The sequence below is a fragment of the Brachyhypopomus gauderio genome, chromosome 3 (genome assembly GCF_052324685.1).
Source record: "Brachyhypopomus gauderio isolate BG-103 chromosome 3, BGAUD_0.2, whole genome shotgun sequence".
In the NCBI taxonomy this organism is placed as follows: domain Eukaryota; kingdom Metazoa; phylum Chordata; class Actinopteri; order Gymnotiformes; family Hypopomidae; genus Brachyhypopomus; species Brachyhypopomus gauderio.
In genome coordinates this window covers 29,146,767-29,173,875 of record NC_135213.1, presented here as the reverse complement: position 1 = coordinate 29,173,875, position 27,109 = coordinate 29,146,767, and the positions used below count along the sequence as shown (strand labels likewise).

Below are 27,109 nucleotides of genomic sequence, written 5' to 3'. Positions count from 1 at the left end.
CGCTCTGGCGCAACCACCGACGATCGACAGATCGCGATATAACACTTAATTTGTGTCCATTTTACGTTCGCCACCCCCCCCCCCCCCCGAATATGACTAACAATAACACAACATAACACATACGGAATACGTACCTTGTATTACATCAAGACACATTTGGCCTTTTACAAATATTGTTTACAAAATTAGACAAGGCCTATTACAAACATGGTTTTAAAATTATTACATACTGGAGACCATTCTGAGTTCTGACAACTGACTGAAGATTTAAGCTGGAAGGTTACAAAACACATGGTAATTCTTTTTAAACCACAGGAATTCATCACCTCCCAGCAGAAAGAACATACATCACAGCACACTAACTACTCAAGGAGCTCTATCATAACAATGTACAAATAAAACGCCCCCCTCCCCCCATGAATAAAACAAGATACAGGTACTTCTTAAAAATCACGACTGTGAGACATCAGTTTGACAACTCCTTCAAATGTGCTGTGTGTTTAGTTCATCTACAGTGGTCTGTTCTGTCTCCCTTCTGTCAGCTTATGCCACTGTACATGGGCACTAGAACACAAAGCCCAGAAACTGCATAGCATCCACACCACATAACACTAAAACATATGCCTGCTGTCTCTTCACGATGATGAATTTAGATGATCCATATTAGTTCCTAACAACCACTGTACCAAAATAACATGGACAAAAGCAGAGTGACTTTCTGGGCAGGGATATCCAAGATTGTCCTAGTTTATAGTCACAGAATACAATTTCACAGTTGTCAGGCTCTGCATTCAAGATGGGTGACAACGTAAACATGATGTCTTGAGATTATTGCTAACGTTTGTGAATCTGTCTAAAGAACATGCTAAGCATGGTTGGCCATGGCAACAAACCCCACGCCTCAGCCCCACCCCTTACTGTGTGACACAAACCAGCCATTGTTTGTATCTAATGTTAAGTTGTACTTAACATGCAACAGAGTTCCACTGGATTTCCCAGTGACTCAGTTAATGAATACCAGCCAGCTTTTCACCTTAATCGTCTACAGATTGAGTCAGTGTGAAACAACACATTCATTTAAATAAATGAATATTCAACAATCCCGCCCCATCCATAAAATGATGTGGTGTCCTTAATCTCACCCGCTAATACAAAAAGGTTTAACAAAAGCTCGTGTGTGAATGACGTGAAAAGACGAGGGGGTGACACACTGACCAGAGAAAGAAGAGTGTGGCCATTTTAACAGGCGTCATATGTTGCAATTTGCAACAATGCCACCGTTGTTTTTCACCCAGGGGTCACTGCAATTCGTACATGGAAATGAGCTGGCATTCCCATTGGTTGCTTGGCAAATATGCAGCTGCAAGGTCGTCCTCATGCATATGCACGGCTGAGAAAGGGGGCAGGACCTGAAAGGGGAGTGGTAGAAAGACTCGTCCAGGACATAGGACGGATCTGCTCACCGACCACCAGGGGGAACCACTACAGGCAAGTTGTCTTTGTGCTTGTAGTATAGATTTGTTGCATAAAACAAACCTCTTTGGAAATACTCCCATAGTGCACAATAGTCATTCTGCATACTGACAATATTTTTTGCAACAATGCAGATTGGGAAAAAAAAAAACCTTATACAGACTCAGTTATGAAATACACACACCAGCGTTAGGAGAACTTAGTTTCACGCTACACACTGTAGCGCACGTAGGACAACACGGAAGCTGCCGTAATGTTTGCCAGATAAATAATAAAACAGAAAGGGAAGAACTGAAGGACCGGTGGGCTTGAAAGGGCTGGTGGGCAGCAGGGACCCCTGGGGTGGACCCTCGTCCCCCGTGATGGACCCTCGTCCCACGGAGTGGACCCTCGTCCCCCGTGATGGACCATAGTCCCACGGGGTGGACCCTCGTCCCCCGTGATGGACCCTCGTCCCACGGAGTGGACCCTCGTCCCCCGTGATGGACCCTTGTCCCACGGGGTGGACCCTCGTCCCCCGTGATGGACCCTTGTCCCCCGTGGTGGACCCTCATCCCCCGACCAGCCCTGTGCTTCAGCTTCATCAGTGTATCACCTACATGAAGAAGGCCCCTCCCCCACACACATGTGCACGACAGGTGCTTGCTCAGTCTAACCCCAGCACACAGGCCATGGCACAGCAGACTGTCCTCAACGTCTTCACGCTCACACAGACAGTGAGAAGCAGGTATGGTCCCTGAAGACCACTCGAGTCCCTGTGCTTTAAACTAGCACAGCCCTGAAGACAATACAGCTGAACCGTGCAAAACATGAAACAAAAATTCTAAATGATTTGAGAAAGAAAAGGTCTAGCAGTTATGCAGTTATTTCCAGATATATCCAGTGTTGTTTTTATACATTCTTATGTGTTTCATTCTTGGTTGCTTCATAACACCCACATTGGCTCGTACCATGTTCATCTTAACCTGGCTCGTACCATTTTCCTCCAGTGTCCATCAATGTTTTTTTTAAGGAGTTCAAATGTATTTTTCCCAAAAATGATTGACAGCAATCCATCCATGCCGGTCTAAATGAAGAGTAGACGTCTGGCCAGTCCACACGCATGATGCTACATTATATATAGTGGTGGTTGGGAAGTAAGTTGGGAGAAATGGCTTCCTGTAGACTACATCACCCAAATGTCCTTAAACAGTAAAGCACCAAATAGTTTTAATTCATGCACTCATTTAAAAATCATTCATACCAAATTTTTCTTTCATATTTCACTCATACAAATACATGCCCATAGAGCTCGATCTGTGTACCTTCCTCTCTCTCTCACCCTCTCTCTCCCTCTCTCTCTCAGGTGTAATCTCGTGGGCCACTCCAGGTTTCTGACAGCCCCAGGTACTCTGGGTTTTCCGCTGTGGGGGTCACGTAGCCGTTCAGGTGCCTGTGGGTGGGGCCTTCGCCACTCGTCGATGCCCCTCTTGAGACTTTGGCCGTGGCCAGAGAGTCCAGGTAGTAGGGGTTGTCAAAGGCAGGCGTGGTGCTCCCGACAGGCACCAGGTACTCCGGGTTCTCCACGCTGTGCCCTGTCCCGAGGCCGTTGGGCACGCGCCTCTCTCCTGCTTTACGGGGCAGCGTGCTGGGTCGCTCCGAGTGGACGTCCTGGTTCACGTACTCTGAAGGGAGAGGAACCATGGGATACATGTCACTTTTTTTGGCCAATCTGTAGAACTAGCAACATCTACACACAAAAGGACAAAATCAGGGGAGGAATGTTCTGGCAAAAACACACACAATCCCAACCATCCTTCAGAACATTCTCTCCTCCAGTTCAGCAGACGCTCCTATCCGCAGCTCACTACAGGTGTATCGGACCCATGACCAAGGTGCTGCTAGCATCAGGAAATGTGCATGACGTTGACATGACCAAGCACTGCAGGGCACAGCTGCTCACCTGGCTGTGGGTGTGTCTTCCGGGGCAGTGTGTGTGACAGGTAGCCAGCAGGGCTGTCGGTCTCCAGGTCTCCATCCATGTAGATGGGGAAAGTGGGATCTTTACTGTAGCGCCCAGGGCTGGAGGGAGGCCCACCCTCCTCCCCGCCCCCATCCAGAAACACAGAGTCTGATTGGCCACCAGCAGAACGGTAGGAGGTGCTCCGGACTAGCGAGGGGTATTGGGTTCCACCCCACACTCCATTGGCTGTGGCTCCTACAGAAAATGTCGGGTACTGGCCCCGCCCCAGTGTGCTGACTGATGACTGCATGCTCCTCCCACTTGGCATGCCATCCACTTCCAAGCCCAGGTCTGTGCTCTGATTGGGCATCAAAAAGGGGAAAAATGTCACATGGTTTCCAGGACAGGTAACACTGTATGACAGTATGTAAAGACAGTATGTAAAGCCTTATTCTTAGTGAGCTAGACTGCTGCAGAGTTTAACTGCATGAGAGAAAGAGATCTGACCCTGTGGGAGTAGGAGGATCTGACCCTGTGGGAGTAGGAGACAGACAGACAGACAGACAGGGCTGACCCTGTGGGAGTGGGAGACAGACAGACAGACAGGGCTGACCCTGTGGGAGTGGGAGACAGACAGACAGTCAGAGAGACAGGGCTGACCCTGCGGGAGTAGGAGACAGACAGACAGACAGGGCTGACCCTGTGGGAGTAGGAGACAGACAGACAGACAGGGCTGACCCTGTGGGAGTAGGAGACAGACAGACAGTCAGAGAGACAGGGCTGACCCTGTGGGAGTAGGAGACAGACAGGGCTGACCCTGTGGGAGTAGGAGACAGACAGACAGACAGACAGGGCTGACCCTGTGGGAGTGGTGTCTGCTGGGTCCGTTGCCTGAGCTCTGTCCTGGTGAGCTGAAGAAGCCTGGCTGGGGGACCAGGTACTCCTCTGCGTCCAGGAGCTCCTTCACATTCCCGCCCTCCTCCTCCAGCAGAGTTCTAAAGAACTGGCTGTCCACCGGACTCGACAGGCTCAGAATCTGCTCATCATTCTGGAAGAAAAAAATGTTTGGAGATCCTAACTTCAAACTTAAGAATGTTTTCCTTCTTCATAGCAGTGAAGTAACAGCAATAAGACACAGCTAGCAGGAGCAGACCTGGTGCTGACCTGGTCACATCACAGGTCAACACAGAGAGTCTCTCAGCACTCTTCAGATGTCAAATACGTCACAGATTCAGGTTCAACGCAAGATTGATCATGTTTACTCCCTCATCTAATACCAGGGACCTATATAGTCAACCTCACACAGATCTTCCTGCACCAACCAAGTACTGACTGCAGTACCACGACAGGCAGCAGGGGGCACAGTGGAGAGTGGGGTTCCACATAGTACACACACACACACACACACACACACACACACACACACTTTCAAACCCACACAGATGCACTTCATCAAATGCGTCCTTAACACATTAAAGGTGTATTGATAACGTGGAAAAGCAGACATGAAGGATTCTGCCAAAATAAACACTGTAAATCTAAATCTGCCTTCGTGCCACCTACACAAAGTCCTGAGGTTTAAGGTTTGAGGTTTGAGTCCTGACACACTCTATCCTTCACGCATGTTTCCTATCAAGTAGCATTCAACTTGTCTCTCCGAGGGAGCATGCTCACGTGTGAAGGGACAGCACGTTCACGTGTGAAGGGACAGCACGTTCACCAGTGAAGGGACATCACGTTCACCAGTGAAGGGACATCACGTTCACGTGTGAAGGGACAGCACGTTCACGTGTGAAGGGACAGCACGTTCACCAGTGAAGGGACATCACGTTCACCAGTGAAGGGACATCACGTTCACGTGTGAAGGGACAGCACGTTCACGTGTGAAGGGACAGCACGTTCACCAGTGAAGGGACATCACGTTCACGTGTGAAGGGACAGTACGTTCACGTGTGGTAATGCGGTTTCCTAGAGATGGCGTGCGTCGCCCCCAAAACGTGTCTGTGAAGGTCAGTGAGTGATCTGAGCTGCAGGTCTCCCCTGCAAACGGGGCAGTCACAGCCACCTGCTGTTCTGGACCCACGTGTCCTCATGAGGAGGCCCAACCAGGAGAATGTGCACCAGAAGGAGCAGCGGCTGCGTCCGCCCCTCCCAGAGGCCTCCACGGGAGCAGCACGCGTCTGCCACGAGAGCGCGGCATGGTCCTGTTTACGTCCAGCGTTGTTTTCGATGTTTCTACCCGCCTTCATCTGCAGTGTTGCAGACCAGAAAAACAGGCCTGTAAAGGTTAGATAGTCACTGGGAACTGTGCCAAAACCCTGTCTAATAACTCGAAAAACTACTCCAGACCTCCACCATACCAGAGCTTCATCTGAGCTCGTCTTGGTGTGAGATTCTGAAGTGCTTGTTTACAGGCACGCTGAGGAAGGTCAACGTTAATTATGGGCAGTGCAGGCAGAACGGGCCGTACAGTAGATGATCATTAGGGAGAAACAGCTCTCACTCTGCCTGTGGAAGGACAGCTACACACTGAATTACGCTGAATGAGTCATCACCCGCTGGAAGGGGGTATAAGGTTGCCTTGGGAACCTGCTCGTCAGGTGTCTGCCTCCCATGGCAACGTGGTGGAGACGTGCCCATGTAGAGAGCACGGTGTAGTGTGTTGCAGGCTGACCTGGATGACCACGTAGCGCGGAGGGTCACGTGCCATCACGCTGAAGTCGCTCACCAGATCCTTGAACTTGGGTCGGCTCTCCGGATCAATCATCCAACCTATTGATCAAATGACCCCATCAGACCAAGCTCAATTATCTACATCAATCAATCAACTAATGGCACTTCTTTAAACCATAGACCATAGTGGTTTAAAAGACATACATTTGACCATGATCATGTAAACATCTATGGTACAGATGAAAGGCTGTGGCAGGCGCTCCCCCCCCTCCAGGAGTTCTGGTATGTCCCGTGCCGGAATGAGGTCATAGGGCTTCATGCCAAAGGTCATCAGCTCCCACACGGTGACCCCTGTGTCATAATGAAGTCAGGACTAACCACAGCATAATCTTAGACCCACGCTAATGCACAAAGTCATGGGCACATTAATAATGAATATAGTGATATGCTGATAATGCACTGACCGTAACTCCACACATCACTCTGGTGAGTAAACTTCCTGTGCAGAATAGACTCCAGGGCCATCCATTTGATAGGTACCTGCAGAAGGAGCAGTCATGCTCAGTTAACACACACTTGTTTGTTTGGTTGACAGGAGGTTTGGATTGATATGTTCTTGGCACAGACAACAGTGCCGTCATTCTGAAGGAGGAGTGTAATGTTCCTTCACAAAACCAAATATAGCAAAGAAAGGAAAAACATACAGACACACAAACAGAAACACGCACGCACGCACGCACGCACGCGCGCACACACACACACACACACACACACACACACACACACACACACACACACACACACACACACACACACACACCTTTCCCCCATCTGCATGGTACTCTGTCTCATCTATGTCCAGGAGCCGGGCCAACCCAAAGTCTGTGATCTTCACGTGGTTGGGGCTCTTCACCAGGACGTTGCGGGCAGCCAGATCCCTGTGTACCAGTCTCACGTCTTCGAGGTAACTCATCCCCTGAGGTCATCAAGCCCAACACAAAGATGCAGACGGCAGTGAGCACGACCACTCCATGTCCCTCACGTACCTCACGCCCAATGTCCCTCATGTCCTTCACGTCCCTCACGTCTCTCACGTCCCACGCTAGCGAGGCCAGATCTCAGATTAAAAGAACTCCTTGACCTATATTTCCCCTTCACACCTTACGTTCTGATTAAACACATTTTCATTTCCAGTCCAATGGGAGTTGTGCTGGGCTCATTTCCAGGACCCATTACCGCCTTGCTGGGCAGTGACTGGTCGCTTTCATTCTGGCTCAGTCACGTACTACAGGCATTTATAGATTAAAATAAATTTTTTTTTTCACACTGACTGAAACAGAGACTAATTAAACAAAAATGAAAAAAAGTCTCCTATCACTTTGCTTTCCTGCTATGTCTACAGCCCACAGTCTGTAAGTATGGGTACCTGTCTGTCTCTACCTGTGATAGAGACGCCTGCTGTGGTTATGGGGCAGTGGGGGAGGTAGCTCACCTTGGCGATCTGCACACACCAGTTGAGGAGGTACTGGGAGCCGATGCGGTCCTTGTTCTCACGGACATAGTCCAGCAGGCAGCCGAACGGCATCAGCTGGGTGACTAACTGCACTGTGGAGGTCAGGCAGATCCCCAGCAGACGACACACGTAGGGGCTGGCTACCCCCGCCATCACGTAGGCCTCCTACACACACACACACACACACACACACATACACACACACACACACAAACACAAACACACAAGCACACACACACACACACACGCACACATAAGCAGACACACACACACACACACACACACACACACGATGAATGCATGAATGTATCCATACATACATACATACACACACACACACACACACACACACACAGACACACATGTATCTATACACACACACACACACCCACACGTTTTTTCCAGAATGTTGCATACAGACAAAAGTGACCAACTCACATCCAGAATTTCCTTGTTGGCTTTGGGGGATGTGTTCTCACGCAAAACTTTAATGGCCACTGGGATCTTCACACTCTCTCCATCAGGAGTCCAGATGCCCTGCAGGTGTGCAGACACAGCATGAGACAACAGCTCAGGGGACACTTTCAGACAACAGCTCGGGGACACTTTCAGACAACAGCTCAGGGGACACTTTCAGACAACAGCTCAGGGGACACTTTCAGACAACAGCTCGGGGACACTTTCAGACAACAGCTCGGGGACACTTTCAGACAACAGCTCGGGGACACCTGCTCTTACTCAGTCAGGTTTTTGAAAATGTTGTGCATGTAAAACACTTTATGAGGTGCTTCAGGAGCAATCGCTTCAACATGCTGCTGTGCTTTTAAAGCATTAATCCTGCATCTTCTGTGGCACTGATCAAAGATACTGATACTAATGCACTGATGTGTGTGATAAAGGTCAGAAATGCAAGTGTTTACAACTCAGATGGTGTTTTTCTTACTCTTGTGTTTGTTTAATAACAGTAAACTTAAATTGAGTTGTATTTTCTCCTAGAATGGCGTAACATTTTACTGGAGTTTTGCTTTTGTTTCTCATTTTAAAAAGTACTTTAAGGCTAAATTAACTAACAACTTAAGTTTTTGCGAAAAAATTATCTTAATTTAATGAATGTTGACTGACCTTCGGTGACTGTCTTACCCTGTTATGTGTGTATGTGTGTGTGTGTGTGTGTGTGTGTGTGTGTGTTCTAACTGCACAGATGGGTAAAAAGCGGAGGACAAATTTAGATTGCGGTGAAAAATCACAATTGACAAAATATGGCACATTTACATTTACATTGCTAGTGACCCTAGCATGGTTGCTAGCAGCGTGACTGACCTTGTATACGGTACCGAATGCTCCTGAGCCCAGAACACGGACCTTCTTCAGCTCCGTCTCCTTCAGGATGCGCATCTGGGCTTGATTCGGCATCGCTCCGCTCGGAGTGAGTGGTTCCACCAGCTACAGCAACAACAACCACACCCACAGACGTTTAAATGAAAGAATTAAAAAAGGCTTCTCGGATCTACAATCAGAGTCCTGCTATCCAAATGGAGAAGGTTTGGAACAGTAGACAGGGGGCTCAGGGCTCTGCTGCTATGGGGTGTAAGCAGCCATCGAATGTCACAGGGTTGTTTTTTGCTCCCTCATGGTCTACTTTATGCATGATTATGTCTTAGTTTAAGATGTCATTCAGTGTTTGAAAACAAATTTTCAGGGTTCAAGAACTGTAGTATAGAACTCAGAATGCTGTGCGTGTGACCTCGTGCTCCTGGAGGATTCTCCTCATGGTTTCCTTTCTCTTCAGCACTTTCTGTCGGCGAATGTAGAACACCAGCAGAGCCAGTAGAATGAGGAAGAGGACCACTCCACCAATCACGGCTGCTATCGTGGTGCCAGGCCTGCAGAAAGGATGGCAACAACCTTTTAAATCATGACAAACCAGCAAGACTACACTGACAGTTGTGATTGAAAGTTGTGATTCTTTATAATAAAAGTCATGATTCTTATAATGAGATGAGAGCTTACCCAGGTTTCTGGTGAACTGGACACCCTCTTTCATCCTGAGGACAACTGTGGGAAGAAAAAAAAGACACGTAATCAGTGCTAACAACAAGATCTGATGCTCATGAATTCCTAAGTACCTTCAGAACTACTGAAGCTTCATGTGCATTCACACTGATTCTCCCAGTATGTCGTAACATTGGGATCATAATCGCCTGTCTCAGACGTTCAGTAAGCCTTTCATGTAGGTTGCTGTCTTATTCAACTGGTCTTTCCTGTATCTAATTTAGGATTTTACCTTTGCATGTTTACTAGAAATGACAGCAATTTAGACTGTCTGCAAATGTCTAATTACAATTTTTTGTAATTTTCATGGAACTAGATATTTTAAGGACATCTGAGTGGCACCTCTATCAATGCAGACTGGACATCATCTGATGGTGCTCTGTACTGGGGATGCTTTGTTGAGTAAGAAACACAACCCAGAGCCCCACTGGGACCAGCCTTGCTGTGGGTGGAGCTAGATAGGCAGAGCTGTGTAGGTAGGAGGAGTTATTTACGTGACGGTGCAGTTGGTTGGACAGGGCACACAGTGATTGCTCTCGTTGCTATACATCCACAAGGTGTGCTGTCCGTCCTTCACGCCGGAGGGACAGTGATACACGCATGCCTCGCCATTCTGATAGTGCAGACACTCCACACAGTCGGTCTCGCTCTGCAGGCAAACGGAGCACTTCAATGTCAGGGAAGCTCACTGCTGCCACCATGTGGCCAAGGTGTTGGACACGCCTCAATTTCAAGGTTTCAACTATAACAATTAAAAACTTGCATGCTGCTGTACTTGTCCTGCATAGCTAACCTCATGTTCAACAGACCCCAGCTGTTCCAGGGTGTTTATTTCATGAGCGAACCCCACATTTATATATCAATTATGAAGTCAACTGTAACAAAACTAAAATATACACTTTCGGATACTGATTTCAGGGTGTGTAGGCCAACTTACCGGGCCAGTGCAGGAAGAAGAACCATTGATCGGACGACATTCTGAGTGGCAGGGGACACAGGAGGGGCCATCGATGAACTCCCTGACAGAGCTACACAGCCACACACAACCACACGCAGCCACACACAGGCGGAGGTGAGTCTCAGGCCCAGACACTGCCCTCGTAAAAGTATCAGGGACAGTACTGTCTGCCTGACTGCCATCTGCTGTCTATCTGACTTTGACATGCACTCTGGAAAGCTGCATCTCGATGCAGTAAGACAGATACAGAAATGAGATTAAATTCCAAAGACATAAATACTGATTAATTCTTATTAAACTGTGATTAATACAGATAAAACTGAGATAAATACGGATTAAACAGACTTCTCTTTGTCCAAGTTGATCCATGTTCCCACGTGCAGTGGAAGAACACTGCACAGAGCTTACAGTGTGTGTTGTGGCTCCTAACAGAAGAAGAGTGGGCCAGCGTTGTGTGCTTACCCATGCTGGATGTTACACTCCTCCACACACTCGCCATCACGCTTGTAGGACACACAGGACACACACTGGCTTGGACCCGGACCCCAGCATGCCATGTCTGCACATAGCCTGTGACACACACGCCCCTCCGCCACTGAACACACAACACACAGAGATGAGTACACACACACACACAAACACAAACACACAAACACAAACACACAAACACAAACACACACACACACAAACACACACACACACACACACACACACACACACACACACACACACACACACACACACACACACACACACACAGCTCTCACCGCAGGCCCGTGGGTCTTGGTTGTTGTTACTGATGAGGTTGAGTTCCTGGCTGGGATAGAGCAGGCTGGCCCATGGCAGGGAGGACGTGTAGCACAGGAGAGAGTTATTGTGAATGAGCACCAGACCCCCACTGACGCTGCGGAGGGAGTAAAGACCCAGGGACTCGATGTGCAGAGACTGCACCCCTAGGGAGAACACCCCCCTGTGAGGAGAGAGAGAGGGAAAGGGGGGGGGGGGGGGGGGGGGGGCATTCTGTCAGGGCCATTGTGGCTAAGTCTCGTGGTTAAACTGTGCTGTGCTAGTCAGAGGTCAGACAACCTGGCACAGACGGGGGTAATCATTCACTTTAATGAGCCGTGAGTTTGATAAGCCTGGCTGAGTCAGAAAAACAGAGACAGGCACTAAGGAAGAGGGAAGCAGAGAAAGGAGTAGGGGACATGAAACAGGCTCGCAAAAGGAACAAGGAAGAGAAATAAGCTCGGGAGGGACCTGTGAGAAGGCACGAGGCGAGATTAGACTAAGAATCAGGTCAGGGCCAATCGAAAGTGAAGGGGGCTGGGGAGAGGTGGAGGTGTGGGCGGGGCCAGAGCAAGAGAGTCTGAGGAGTGAGATAGAGAGATATGGCGAAGTCGGCGGGCTAGCTTACTTGTAAAGCATTCGTCCCCGTATGACCTTCAGTTTCTGGAAGACGCTCAGGTCTGTGGAGTTCTCCGGCCACGCTTCAATGTACAGGTACCCTGCGGCACACATGGCCAAGCTCGTTACAGCAGGTCTGGGATCAGCACAGAACAGCAACTGGGAGCCGCAGAGCTGGACCAGTGGTGAGTTACCTGTGATCTCCTCCAAGGTGTGGAAGACCTGCAGGTCTTCTGGCTGCAGGCCGGATGTGTTGGTCAGCGGGTCCCTGCAGAGGTAACGGGACAGAGGTGAGCAGTGAGGAACGAGGGAGCCAGACAGCTCGCTCCTCCGAGCAGGAAGTGAACACGTACCCTCTGAAGGACTCGCTGAGGAAGGCCAGACTGCCGTAGATCTTTTCACATCCGCTGAACAAGCCGATGTTGGACCTGTTCACCACAGATACGCCCTGGAGACTTCCCATACCCAGACCATAACACACTGACCAAGACACACACACACACACACACACACACACACACACACACACACAAACTGAATAAAGAATCGAAGGAAGCCTTATTTCACTCTTCTTCTGAAGTACACAATTATTCTTTGGTCCACAGGTCTCCTGACGTGGTTTGACAGCATTCAGGGTTGCCAACACCCTGTGTTCATTGCAACACACACACACTCATATACATGCACACACGCAAATACACACACAGACACACGGGCATTTCCTACGCACACCTATGAACACACACACACACACACACACACACACACACACACACACACACACACACACACACACACACACACACCTACCTTTTGGACAGTCACCATCACATCTATCACATTTCTGGGTCTCCTGGCCATCTGGCTGTTTGATGATGACTTCATGGTTAAATTTTGGGCATACCATGGTACAGGCTACCTCCATGGCTAAGTAGTTATCTACAGAATGGGAGGGATGGAGGGCCAAAGAGAGAGAAATAGAGTGAGAGAGGAGAGAGAAAGGAGAGAGTAAAGAGGAGAGAGAGATAGTAGTACATTAAGAAGAAGAGTTTTGGTTCTTTGTGGCATTCTCTAGATTACAATATTACAAAATGTACTTCAAGCTGGTGCACCTAACCAGATTCACTTTGGTCAGCTAGAGTTCCGTGTCTTGAGCAGGGGCTCAAACGCCCCACGAAGTAGATCAAAGACATTAGTGCATTAGATGGATGACAAGTTTAATTAGTGTTGCACCATGTAGTTTAACAGCCTAAAATATGGTACTTGCAATACTAACAAAAAATGTGGCCCTATGAAAAGTTTTCCAAAGCAGACTTGGTGTGGCATTGTGTGGCATGGACATTGTCTCATTGTGTTTTGATAACCTCTTTTTTTTTTGATCAAGTCTTGATGAACTCACACTGAGGTCACTATGTTTTTTAATATGTAACATTTTCACGGGGGGCATATGACTGTCATGGCACACAGTGATATAACGGTGAAACTCTGGATCATACATGGACACTGCTTCACACAAGTGGCCCCAAAGCTGAACTTCTTGTTGGGGTTTGGCTTGGACTGATAGGTCATCGGGTCGTAGACGACGGGGGGCGGACAGTTGTCTTTACATGACCCACTGTCATTGAAGTGACGGCAAGCCTGTGGAAGACATAAAGAGCAAAAGCTTAAGTACTGAGTACTGAACACTGAACACTGTTGGTTTATAAGTACTGAGTATTGTTTGTTGCTTTATAAGAATTGAGTACTATTTGTTGGTTTATAAGTACTGAGTACTGTTGTGCTGTTGTGCAGAGATCAGCATTTGTTCACCACAGAGAAAAATGTAACATTTCTTACACCTGTGTGACATATTGAGATAAAAACAGGTAACCCTTTGGAAGTCTCTATTCGAGACCATATAGTCCATCCACAACACAACACACTCATATGCCAAATACAGACATTTATGAAGGCTTATGTCAACAACTGTAGGCCTCACAGTGCCTACAGCTGTCTCCACCTCCTCTGTTTACATATGTCTTATATGTATGTATTAGAAATGTTCTATGAATCCCTCATGGAGAGGCCTTAAACTAGGATAAATATGCTGTTAAAAGCTTGTTGTGAATATGACCAGTGTGACTAAAATCCATTAGAAGACAAACCACAGATCTAGACAATGATCACAGGTCAAGACAATGATCACAGATCTAGACAATGATCACAGATCTAGACAATGATTACAGATCAAGTCACTCACTGTACCTATGTGACGAAAAGGTGGTGCCAGTCATATTATTATCACGCTACTGGACTAGTGAGAGACTCCACCCACCAGGCAGACCCCACCCACCGAGCAGACTACTCCCACCAGACAGACCCCACCCACCAATCAGACTCCACCCACCAGGCAGTCTGAGTCTTTGGGTCCAGAGCAGCCTGCTGCACACTGCACATGGCAGCAGTCACTCGGCTTGGGGCCCTTACAGCGCAGGCAGCCTGACGCACAGCCATCGTGGGTCACTGGAGCGCACACACACACACACACACACACACACACACACACACACACACACACACACACACACACACACACACACACACACACACACACACACACACACACACATTATTCATATATGGTTCTGCTACTGCTAGCTGAATCTTTACTTCTGTGTTGCTACCTGGGCGGTGGATAAAACCCGAGGCGGTGCTCACATGTCTGACAGTCTATGTGGGTCTCCCCCCAGCATCCTCTGGTCCCGCAGGCTGATGAACACGACAGGCCTGTGGAGGCAGAGCAGCATTACGACAGGAACAGGCACCCACCCCTCCGTCCTCCGCACCCACCCCTCCGTCCTCCGCACCCACCGCTCCGGCCTCCACACCCACCCCTCCGGCTTCCACACCCACCCCACTATCATAACCCTCCCAGGACTGTTCCGCCCCCACTCACAGTAGGGAGCTGCTTCCTGCAGCCACAGTGACTTTGCGTCCAGTTGCTGCCCGCCCACTATGTCGGTCCAGTTAATCTTCTTGGGATTTGGGAAACACAGCTGAGGGTTCCCCCGAATATACACGCCACCCAGTAGGATCTCTGAGTGAGAGAGAGAGAGAGAGAGAGAGAGAGAGAGAGAGAGAGAGAGAGATAGAGAGAGAGGGAGGGAGGGAGGGGGGAAGTGGGGGAGTGAGAGAGAGAGAGAGAGAGAGAGGAGAGTGTGGTTAGAGTGTGTGAGATTTACCACCAATCACCTCAGTCACCAGGTAGTGATATGTGCATATGGAAGTAGACATGGTGGACACCACCCTCACTGTGAGCTACATGAGCCTTTTGGTCACATACTACACTGAGCTCTCAACAGTTCTGTGTTCAGAAATGGTTCCATCCCTGATGTCCTACCTCACTCCCTAATGCCCCGCCCATGGTCACTGATGCCCCACCCCACTCCCTAATGCTCTGCCCCAGACACTGATCACCGCCTCACTCCCTAATGCCCCGTCCATGGTCACTGATGCCCCACCCCACTCCCTAATGCTCTACCCTCGGACACTGATGCCACACCCCTGGTCTCTGATGCCCCTCCCCACTTCTTAATGCTCTGTCCTGAGTTGATGATGCCCCACCCCCAGTGCTATCCTTTCCCACCTGTGAGGTTGCGGAGTCGTAGGGTCTTGATGCCTGGGTTGTCTAGCATGGCTAGAGCATAACTAGCGTTGTACAGCTGACTCCCCCTGATGATGCGGAGGTTTTCCAACGGGAGCACGGGTACGGAGACACGAGCGATGAGCACGTAGCCCTGCACCTCCACGATGCCCTGCGGAGAGTTCCCGTCAACATCGTCACCAGGTTCATCATCATCAACATTACCATTATCACCATACTCACGCTCACCATTAACATCACCTTGATAGTGTACCATAAGCAACACTTACCATGATTGTCAGCATCATTACCATCAACACTGGTTTCATAAACATTGTCATCATCTACATCGACATCGTTACCATCGACATCGTTACCGACAACGTTATCATCTACATCGACATCGTTACCATCAACATTGTTATCATCTACATCGACATCGTTACCATCAACATTGTTATCATCTACATCGACATCGTTACCATCAACGTCAACATCGTTACCATCAATATCAACATAAAACATTACTAGTATCAACATGAGCACCATCACTCACTTACCTGGAGGAAGGACAGGTCTGGTGTGCCTTGTAGGTGTGTGATTTCCAGGTTGCCATGGACGACCTGACAGCCAGTGTAAAGAAGCCGTAACATCTCATAATGGTTCTGCAGACTGGAGGGTAAGGCTAGCTTCATATCAGTGCCCAGACATACTGCAACAGACACACACAATCACAGTGTGAGCGATGAGCTCAAAACTCTGGTCCATGCTAAAGTCCAGCACTAACAAGGATTCACGTCCTACTGAGAAATAACAACACAATCCAACTGGAACTGAAGAGGGATTATGGGCCACAATGAGGCTCCGGGTACCGTGGATTAACATACGGGACACAGGACTCAGAGATTCACACACACACACTCTACACAATGACTTACATTCACACACTATCACTGACCTTCATGCACTCAGACACTCACAAATACTCACACACACACACACACACACACACACACACACACACACACACACACACACACACACACACACACACACACACACACACATTTTATTTAGTACAACAGTACAACTACTTAGGAATAAATGAACACAAAGCTCAGATTCCAACATTATATAGTTGTAATGACTTTATTAGTTTTTTCAATGAGTGCTGTCAGGCCATTAAAGTAGCATCAGTAAAATGTCAAAAAAGACATTAGTCTTTTATTCCAGTCTAACAGCCTGAAGTAATATACCAGTAATTAATCTCCTTGAAATCTTCCACTTGCTTACTAGATTCACTGCCCACACACTTACTGGAGTAATGAGGTAATCAAGCATTTGTTAATATCCATCTAATGCACTAACTAGTAGCCTCCTAATCAAACCATCATCAAGAAAGCTAATCAATCCCCTCACCAACTATTAAAAAACAGGCCCATCTCAAACTTTCCCCTCGTTTCTCAGATCCTAGAAAAAGCTCTACATCATCAGCTAAGATCATACCTGAATCAGGACCAGATGTATGATGTCCTTCAGTCAGGATTTAGACCTGATCAACATTCTGAGAGAGCTGTGAGAAAAGTAGCTAAAGAGGTTGGCCTCTGCTACGATGGATGTCTCTGCTTGCATTACTTGATATCAGTGCAGCATTGATACTATATAAAGTATAATGTAATATTTTACTATAGAGACATGAAAAGGTTGGGATTTAGGGGAACTGACCTTTGAGTTTGTAAACATGGAGAGACTTTTCAGAATTTATCAAGATTTGTTTGGGTGACCTACAGGGGTCTACTCTATGGCCGTTGTTTTTTCTTTATAAATGCTACCTCTGGGTGAAATTATTTGTAAACAGTGTGTTCGTTTCCACTGCCACACTGATGACACACAGTTACAAGTCTCAGCCAAACCAGAGGACAATTATCAGCTTAATATTATTGAGGAATGTGTAAAGGACATCAGACACTGGATTCTGAGAAACCTTCTCTCCCTTAATTCTGACAAAACAGAAGTGCTCTTATTTGGCCTACAGGCAGGAGTACGCCATCTGATGTAATTAATGTATGTAATTAATGATGATCATTCACAACATCCTTAACCATTAAAGACCCTGATGTAATTATGGATCTCACTCTCAAACAATAAATAAAAATATATACAAATAATATTTCCAGGATGGCCATTCTGCAGTTCAAGAGCACTGCAGATCAGGCACACTGCAGATCAGGCACACTGCAGATCAGGCACACTGCAGCTGGACGGGTTCTTCATTTGGTTCCTCTCAAGGTTCAGGCCTCTGAGTGCTGGTTCCTCTCAAAGTTCAGGCCTCTGAGTGCTGGTTCTTCTCAAAGTTCAGGCCTCATGCTCTTGGGGAGGTTAGTCTTGCTACCGTTGTCTTGTGCTTGCTCACTAGGGCTTGGACACTGGGGGCCTGGACACCCTAGTTGCTTAGTGACAATAGCTGTTGTAAAAAGTGCTAAATAAATATAAACACATTCAAACTGCCATAGCCATACAGTCTTTATTATCTTCTTTGTAGGAATCTTCCTTAGAAATAATGTCTTCTGCAGCTAAATGCTACATCTGCACCCAAACCCTAACCCTACATCTGCACCAAATCCTAACCCAAACCTTAATCCTACCCCTACCCTTATCTCTACATCTACACACAATCTAAACCCTAATCCTAACCCTACCATTAACCTCAAAAACAAACCACTTGTTTGGCATTTTACAAAAAAATATATAACTGGGGACATTTGGTCCCATGTATGCTCTCTCTCGCTCTCTCTCAAGCGCACACACACACACACACACACACACACACACACACACACACACACACACACACACACACACACACACACACACACACACATACACACACGACAGGAAGTGGAATCATGTGGGAAATGCCAAGCGGACGTTCTCAGCCCTCCTGAAGGGTTTGGACTATAACCCAGAGCAGATATGGCAGTCTTATCATGACAGCACCAAGTGTGTGTGCACGTCTGGCAGCACGTCTGTCTTCTTGTGCCTCCTGAGAGCTCTGCACTAATTATCTTCACAAACTGTGTGTGTGTGTGCATGTACAATACATGCTTGTGTACGCATACTGTCCTACATTCTACAGTGTAGACCAATGTCTCCTATAAAACCATTTTCATAAGAACACATTTATGCAACCATGCAGTGTAAAGGAGCATGATGTTAACGGCACAGAAACAGCTATAGACCAGCCACCAGATTCACCCCATCAGACATGCTCACCCCATCAGACCCGCTCACCACTCCAGACATGATCACCCCATCAGACCTGCTCACCTCTCCAGACATGATCACCCCATCAGACATGCTCACCCCACCAGACCTGCTCACCACTCCAGACATGATCACCCCATCAGACCTGCTCACCTCTCCAGACATGATCACCCCATCAGACCTGCTCACCTCTCCAGACATGATCACCCCATCAGACATGCTCACCCCACCAGACCTGCTCACCACTCCAGACATGATCACCCCACCAGACCTGCTCACCCCATCAGACCTGCTCACCACTCCAGACATGGTCACCCAAACAGACCTGATCACCCCACCAGACCTGATCACCCCACCAGACCTGATCACCAGACCTGCTGACCCCACCAGACATGCTCACCCTACCATATCTGCTCACCCCACCAAACATGCTCACCCCACCAAACATGCTTACCCCACTTGCAACTTATGCTCAAGTCAACATTCAGCTCATCACATTGTCATTAAGTTCTATAACCATCATCATCATCATCATCTTTTTCTACCTAACCCATGTTGTGGCCTTTGCACAGTATGGTGACTACACTGGTGTCTGTCCTAAGCCACACCCCCTCCCATCACTCCTGCAGCTCCCTGGGGTTTCTCATAGACCAGTGATCAAAAGGCTCCTATTCTACATATATTTATGCTGCAGTGGCAATATTTGGATATACTGTGTCATGTTGAATGCAGGACAGTGCTTATAAAACGAAGATAAAAGTAGACCTATAATTTGTGAGGATTTAATAGGACATATTTGGCAGTGTGCTGTCGGTGTAAGCAGTGTGTGTTTGCTCTGTTTCCTGGAGAAGCTGATACCAGAGTGTGATGTTGACTCCAGACGGCTTGGCTGTCTCAGACAGAAGAAGAGAAGCCTGTCCTGAACGCTGCCCATGTCTCATTTACATTCACCGCATTTAGCTGATGCTCTCAATCCAGAGGGACTTACAACAACAGCGCTTATATGCCTACTCAAACCCTCTACTTCTCTAGCACATATAGCTTAGAGTACTAAAGTCTAAACTGAGACATAATCACAACCAAGTGCGAGAGCTCCTCCCTAGAATAAGGGAAACAATGCAGCACTAAAGACTACAGCACCGTTTTGGAGGAATTACTAAACACGACAGGTCAAGTGCAAAAGTTAAAAAAAATGTTTTAAGAGCCTGATTAAGTTTAATTCCAGTGCAAAGAGACGCGTCTCACGTGGCGTTTGAGGACAGTGAGGGACTCTGCTGTTCCAACCAGCTGGGGTCTAGGATGGATCTCCCACCCCCCATAACCCTTCCTCCTAAAATTCCCTCAGAGGGCTATCTGTGTCTGTGTGTGTGTGTGTGTGTGTGTGTGTGTGTGTGTGTGTGTGTGTGTGTGTGTGTGTGTGTGTGTGTGTGTGTGTGTGTGTGTGTGTGTGTGTGGAGGGGCTGGCTGGTGGCCTTGAATAGAATCCCAGACACTTCCTCTCCTCCTCTCCTCCCCCACTCCCTGCCCCCGTCTCTCACTTTTTCTGTCCCTCTCTCTCTCTTTATTCCTCTAATTTCCCTCATCCCTCTCTTTGTTCCTCTTTCATTTCTTTGCCCTCTTACATCTGACTTCTCTCTCCCTCTCTTCTCTCTCTCTGCCTAGCTGTAGTCCCCACACCACCACATCTCTGACACCCGGACGAGCGGTTCAACTCGCACACGCTAACCCTGCTCCCACACACTAATACCCCCGCATGCATGCCGCACAGCACTCTGGTATCTTAGTAACAACATTCACAGTCGTCCCAGCAATCCGGCAAACAACCAAATGGAACCTGAATCTAAGTCAGTGAGCACATGGACACAAATGTCTCTCTCTCTCTCTCTCTCTCTCTCTCTCTCTCTCTCTCTCTCTCTCTCTCTCTCTCTCTCTCACACACACACACACACACACACACACACACACACACACACAAGCACACATTTGGTACACTCAGTAAATTCTAAATCTTAACAAGAAAGAATTATTTCTGAAGTATGTACATATGTATGTACCTAATTCTGCAACATGCAACTTACACACACAGACCAATGCACACCAGAGACAGAAAGACAAGACCTTTAAAGACACCTTGTGACTAAACAAAGGCTATTATTGTCTTGGCAAATCTGTATTATGTCTGGTCCACTAAAACACTTTGCTAGTCAGTACACAGACATATGGAAAGAAGGTCAGCAAACTGCATACCATCACGTCTGGTGTGTGTATGTGTTGGTGTGTGTGTGCGCGTGTGTGTATGTGCGTGTGTATGTGTGTGCTTATGTATGTATGTGTGTGTGCGCGAGCATGCTTATATGTGTATGTGTGTTTGTGTGAGTCAGATTAAGAGTTCATAGTCCCAGCCTTTTGAGACAATGATGCTCACTGAACATGACCCTAACAGTATAACGTGCTCACTGAACATGACCCTAACAGTATAACGTGCTCACTGAACATGACCCTAACAGTATAACGTGCTCACTGAACATGACCCTAACTGTAAAACGTGCTCATTGAACATGACCCTGACTGTAAAACGTGCTCACATTTGCAGTGGACAGAACTGCAGAACCTTTGCACCAAAAGCCTTGATGTGAGCGGCCTGATGTCAGACAGCTGACTGTAGTAAGGCAGAGCGAGAGAGAGGGAGGGCAGCATATGCAAAGCAGCACCATATACCTGCACAGCGGCCCAACACCACTCCTGCACTCGGCAGCACCATATACCTGCACAGCGGCCCAACACCACTCCTGCACTCGGCAGCACCATATACCTGCACAGCGGCCCAACACCACTCCTGCACTCGGCAGCCAGCCAGACAGGAAGCCCTGTCTGCCTCTCACACACTACTGCTGCCTCTGAGACCGATAACCTCCACCAACGCACCGGAGCACTGCTGCACTGACCTGGGATCAGCTTGCTTCAGCTGAAGCCCTGTCAGTCATGGTAGCAGGAATTGCAAAACTGAGCTGAGCAGAAACTATGACTTTTGAGACAATCTGAGCAGTGTCTCAAGTCAGGCCTGCTGTGTTCGCCTTTAATGTGTCCACAGCACAGGAACAGCATAGTGGTTTATCTCCAATGATTGTGTGTGTTTAATGTCCAGTAGCAGCGAGCATACAACCAAAAAAAAAATTGATTACAGTAACTAGCTAACTAACAGTCATATTAAATGCATCTCAGATAAAAACAATTCCAAAATCAGCCAGGATGACCCCTATACGCACGTAACATCTCATATTCTCTAAAATTATGTTTTAACCATTTAAATACTATTTAATACTATAGCACTATTATGATACCATTTAATAATATTTTAATACTGTTAAAAATGTAATTCTATAGCAATATTTTAATACTACAGCACTGTTTTATATTGCATTATGCTTGAACTGCTTGCTACTCTTCTTAGACACTTAAGGAGCCTGAAATGAGCCTGTTCAGTACCCACACACACACACACACACACACAATGATTGAACAAACGAGTATTGCTCAACCAACAGGAAGAACAGGATCTGGACTTGTGCGAGTTTGCCAGCGATGCGTGTATGTACACATGCACCCACACGCGAACACACAGACAGACACACACACATGTACAGTACACATGCATGCACACAAATGCGGTGTTCCAAACATATCTGAACGATGACTAACAGGCAGACCTGACTGAGCAGACAAATCTCCTTCCTGTAACCCACTGTCAACACGGAGATCAATCAACACAGACATCTATCAACAGAGATCCATCAACACAGAGATCCACCAACACAGAGATCCACCAACACAGAGATCCACCAACAGAGATCTATCAGCACAGAGATCCACCAACACAGAGATCCACCAACACAGAGATCCATCTCCTCTTCACTCTACAATAAAGCAATGTAGACTGGTACAGACTCTCATTTGGCCAGAGAGGTCCTGTCATGTTACAAAAGCAGGAACTTCAGCTTCATACAATACAGCCTATATGTTTTCTAATTAACATTGCAGTCTTGGAATATTAGCTACTGATATCTCTGAAGGTTGCAGTGTGCAAATGGATGAACTAACAAATCACAGCACTCCTTCTTGTGTGTTGGGAGGGTCTAAGCCATTCTTATACACTGTCAAGTCTTTTAACCAATCACAGTGCTCACATAATCCAAAGCATAAATCATGTAATAACATGTAATAAGACACAATCTATAGTTTTATTATATCAAGGCATTTTCTCCATATTGTACAACTTTATCAAGACCCTTAAACAAGACCAACCCTTTATAATTACCCTCTTACCCTCTATAATGCAACTGATATATGTTCAATGACCATTTTGACAACAATATATCATATAATAATAATAAGGATGCAAAAACCTTTCAATGATAATGGTGCATGTTCTAGGACTTGCTTTTAAGCGTGTCATAACTACAGTCATAATTTACATCACACTACAGCTGTAAGCTGCAATATATTACAATATGACCACAAGCTAGAGCTGAATCTGCACTGTTAAACTCCATGGCCAGCTTGGGAAATGAAATATGATATGTATATAGTATAATCACAAACAAAACCGCACCTACATTTATGAATGATTAATATCACACTTGCTGACAGTTGTGCAGGCCTAGATGTCACTCAAAGGGACGTTCGAGTGATTTGTTGACAACAGAAAGCCTCCACCAGAGGGCTCCTCTACCAGAGGGCTCCTCCATCAGAGGGCTCCACCATCAGAGGGCTCCACCATCAGAGGGCTCCACCATCAGAGGGCTCCACCATCAGAGGGCTCCACCATCAGAGGGCTCCTCCACCATAGGGCTCCTCCATCAGAGGGCTCCACCATCAGAGGGCTCCTCCACCATAGGGCTCCTCCACCATAGGGCTCCTCCACCATAGGGCTCCACCATCAGAGGGCTCCTCCATCAGAGTGCTCCACCATCAGAGGGCTCCATCATCAGAGGGCTCCTCCACAAGACGGCTCCTCCACCATAGGGCTCCTCCATCAGACGTCTCCTCCACCAGAGGGCTCCCGCAGATGGAAGCTACATCGTTTAGTTCAGCCATCACAGAGCCTGAGTCAGCTGACTTCATACTGACATGCTTTGCTAATGCGGCGAACACATTGTGCTGCGTTAGCCATTTCACGCTGACAACTCACTGCATTTCAGTCACAGCGAAATAGCATAATTTCTACCTATTAGCATACATTGTTGTTCAAAGCTCTTCATTTTAAAACAAAATCTGTGATAATGACAAATCTAATCATCGTAATGTCCTTAAGAAGCGTAGGCCAAAGCCTGCTGCTCAAACCCGGGCTCTCGCGGTCACACACGTCGGATAGAAGTCTTGCAGTCTTATGGATGACAGGAAAACACAGACACAATCAGGTTCAGTTTCCAGGATGGCCCAGAGCCCTCTGATTAAACTACATCTGAAGCTATGTGAAACTTGTGTTAGTCTAACACAAAAAACAAACTCCAATCACAGAGGTTAAGAACAAAAACATAGTTTGTTTTAAACCATCAAAAAAAAAGATGATTTATCAAGACTCGTAGTTCTCTCTGGGAGAACCAACTACTTTCTTTATGTAACACATGTCTTTCTGCAAAGTCTTCAAATCAAAAGCCAACAGTCACATACCGCCATGCCACAAAACATTTCACTATTTTTTTTTTCCCTGAAACACATTTCTGTGTCTCACTAATTTTAGTAGTCCTTGGCACAGGTAGCAAACTGGGTGTGTGTGGTGACATTCTTTTCTTAAGAGCACTGTTTAGGTGTTTAGGGGCCCCTTAAAGAACACTGAGATATAGCTGCTGGATTGCTCTTTTACGGCACAGCTGTGGTGCTATAGGTTGCAGCTACTATGATCAAGGTTGGGTAGCTACTGGTCTGTAACCAGGTGCCTGAATGCTAGAGGTTAGCTGCAGTAGCGTTTCAGCAGCAAAGATACAATGCAGAGCTTTGCGAATATGCCTGCTCCTACTTCGTCATTAATATCCTGCAAAGTATTAACTACAGTTTAACTAGCACCAGCAGTAAAGTTGTACTAGTACTATCAGTTAGTTTAACTAGTTCCAGTAGCTAAGTTGTACTAGTAGTACTAACAGTTACAGTTTAACTAGTAGAAAATGGATCGAACATGCAATTGACACAACCTTTGATAAGATATTCTAGGACTGTAACAGCAAAACAATATACAGTGACATTTTTGTTGTTTTTGGAGTGTTTTGAATTTGGGAGCGCGAGTAGGGAATAACACTCCTAAATATGTTAAGCCTTCAGCATTGTTTATTGTGTCCTGCTGGTCAACAACTTGTCACGCACTTCAGCTGAGCCGATGAACTTCTCAAGGACACAGAGTCCCTCTCAGCTGCGTAGCGAAAATACTTCGCAGTGTCAATGCAAGGTGACGCTTATTCAATTGTTCAATTCAGTAAGATGCACGCAAACAAGTGCACACACGCGCTTAAATCTACGTGCAACGCCAAGGCTGTTAGGTGAGCAGTGAGAACTCTGACACAGTTAGCGTTTTAACTCACGACCTTTGAAACACCCTTTCACTCAAGCCATGAAGGTGTGCGCGCCTGTGCGTGTATATGTGTGTGCGATGCGCCGTGCAGGAGTGCGAGCTCCAATTATGTCCTATATTTTTATTTACATTTCAGCATGACATGCAACAGTTTATTCGTTGCATCTCACCAAAGCACATGCAACACGTGCGCTTTGCACTACAGAGAAACATTTAAATTACCTGCATACAGCCACAAATAACCACAAATAACCCGCATACAGCCATGCTATTTACACCACATGAAAAGGTGATGATCTAAACAAACCACCTTTGGAAAGTTAATCAGAAATGCTGTGGGGAAAGTGAAACGTAACTCTAACGTAAACAATAATATGATCTTACTTGTTGCATCTGTGAGTTTTTTTCTAAGAACTCTGAAATCAAAGCCACGGCTATGTTCTCTTTGAACCAACACTGTTTCTCTTTGCCTACGTATATTTGCAGCGCATGTGAGAGTAATGTGGACATTCAGAATCAGATACGTGTAAAAAGCAGTTATTACCGATACCGATTACCGATAAGCAGGACTCCCTACAGCAGGGCTTGTATTGAGGAAAATCCCCTCCTAACAGGTGCACGGTTCGTCAGTTTGGCCAGACATACATGGTATTGGACTAAACATTAAAAAAATCAAACAAACATTTATTGAAATACTGAGATTTAACCGGCACCAGCAATGAAATTCGTGTTACAATTTTAACAAACATCACGCACAGCTGAAAAACAAATCTCTTTTTTATCTGCTTTTATGAATAAAGCTGAGATTTACACGTCTAATCACCGCTTGTTTACCTTCTGTCTAACCTAACTAACCCTATACCTCCAGCTTTGTTTACAATGCACATGATTGCAGGTTGTCACGATCACGGCTTACTGTTAGCCAGAAGTTGCAAAGCGAGTTTGCTGGACACACTTCACTAAAACTCCTACTGTGCACGCAATCTACTCCCACCTAACCCCGAAACTATCTGGAATTCAGGGTCCGGAATTCCTAGGAAGTTTTCAAAGTCCGCTGGCTGTGGCGCTGTTCAGCTGCCGTGGGCTGCCTGTGTCGTCTGTGCGTCAGCGCTGATCCGTATGATCAATAGTGGTTAATAAATTGCGAGTCTCCACAACACAGGGCGCGCGGAGTGACGCAGCCTTCGCAAAGTAACGACTGCTGTCGCAACCGGAGCCCAGCAGGCGTACTAAACGGTCCGGTTCGACCCTCTTAGCCGAACGGAGTCGAATCTCTGTAGAACTGGTCCAGTTGATAGCGTTTCCTTCATAAAGTTTGTGAGTTTTTTAAAGTCAGGAACATGACTCACCTTCTCTCCCTGCGGTTCTCGCAATTCCCAAAATCACCAGGACCCAGACAAACCGAAAACTTCTTGCCGCCTCCATCTGTTTAGACCGCCCTTAGTCCATAGTCTTTGATTCGTTAACTTGTAATGCCTTCGGGGAGACGAAGCCCACTCACTCCGTGTTGTGGTATTTACCGAGCCGTTTAAAATGTTCTTGTATTTTTCCTTTGAATCTCTACAACTTCCTGCCAAGAACGAGTGCGCTCCGCTTGTCAGTATGGGTAGTAACGCGTGTTCCAGGCCAGGCGCGCTCCCGTGACA

The 27,109-nt window shown here is 47.0% G+C and overlaps 1 protein-coding gene across 2 annotated transcripts; it reads right to left on the bottom strand.

The window, feature by feature from the left end:
* Window positions 1-120: 120 nt before the first annotated feature.
* erbb2 (erb-b2 receptor tyrosine kinase 2) lies at window positions 121-27,109 on the bottom strand. 2 transcript variants are annotated; one of them, XM_077000985.1, is made up of 28 exons: window positions 26,813-27,109; window positions 16,198-16,349; window positions 15,641-15,809; window positions 14,951-15,091; window positions 14,713-14,781; window positions 14,402-14,517; window positions 13,512-13,653; window positions 12,826-12,954; window positions 12,369-12,495; window positions 12,210-12,283; window positions 12,026-12,116; window positions 11,379-11,581; window positions 11,074-11,206; window positions 10,591-10,681; window positions 10,148-10,302; window positions 9,612-9,656; window positions 9,346-9,484; window positions 8,922-9,044; window positions 8,040-8,138; window positions 7,581-7,766; window positions 6,909-7,064; window positions 6,553-6,628; window positions 6,293-6,439; window positions 6,090-6,187; window positions 4,275-4,463; window positions 3,416-3,773; window positions 2,778-3,137; window positions 121-2,656 (listed from the first exon to the last, which is right to left on the bottom strand). In XM_077000985.1, exons 1-27 carry the CDS (start codon window positions 26,886-26,888, stop codon window positions 2,815-2,817), a joined length of 3,807 nt encoding a protein of 1,268 aa, XP_076857100.1. In that variant the 5' UTR covers window positions 26,889-27,109; the 3' UTR covers window positions 121-2,656; window positions 2,778-2,814. The 2 variants fall into 2 exon arrangements, with proteins under 2 accessions (XP_076857100.1, XP_076857099.1); XM_077000984.1 differs by having other exon boundaries at window positions 121-3,137.

What these genes read in the sequence shown, in the direction of transcription:
- erbb2 (XM_077000984.1), bottom strand. Translation starts at nt 26,888, where the DNA reads ATGGAGGCGGCAAGAAGTTTTCGGTTTGTCTGGGTCCTGGTGATTTTG. An exon ending in GAGTGTAACATCCAGCATGG is followed by an intron (nt 10,682 to 11,073) that starts GTAAGCACACAA and finishes GTGGCTGTGTAG; the next exon opens with CTCTGTCAGGGAGTTCATCG. An exon ending in CTTCTTCCTGCACTGGCCCG is followed by an intron (nt 10,303 to 10,590) that starts GTAAGTTGGCCT and finishes GTTTGCCTGCAG; the next exon opens with AGCGAGACCGACTGTGTGGA.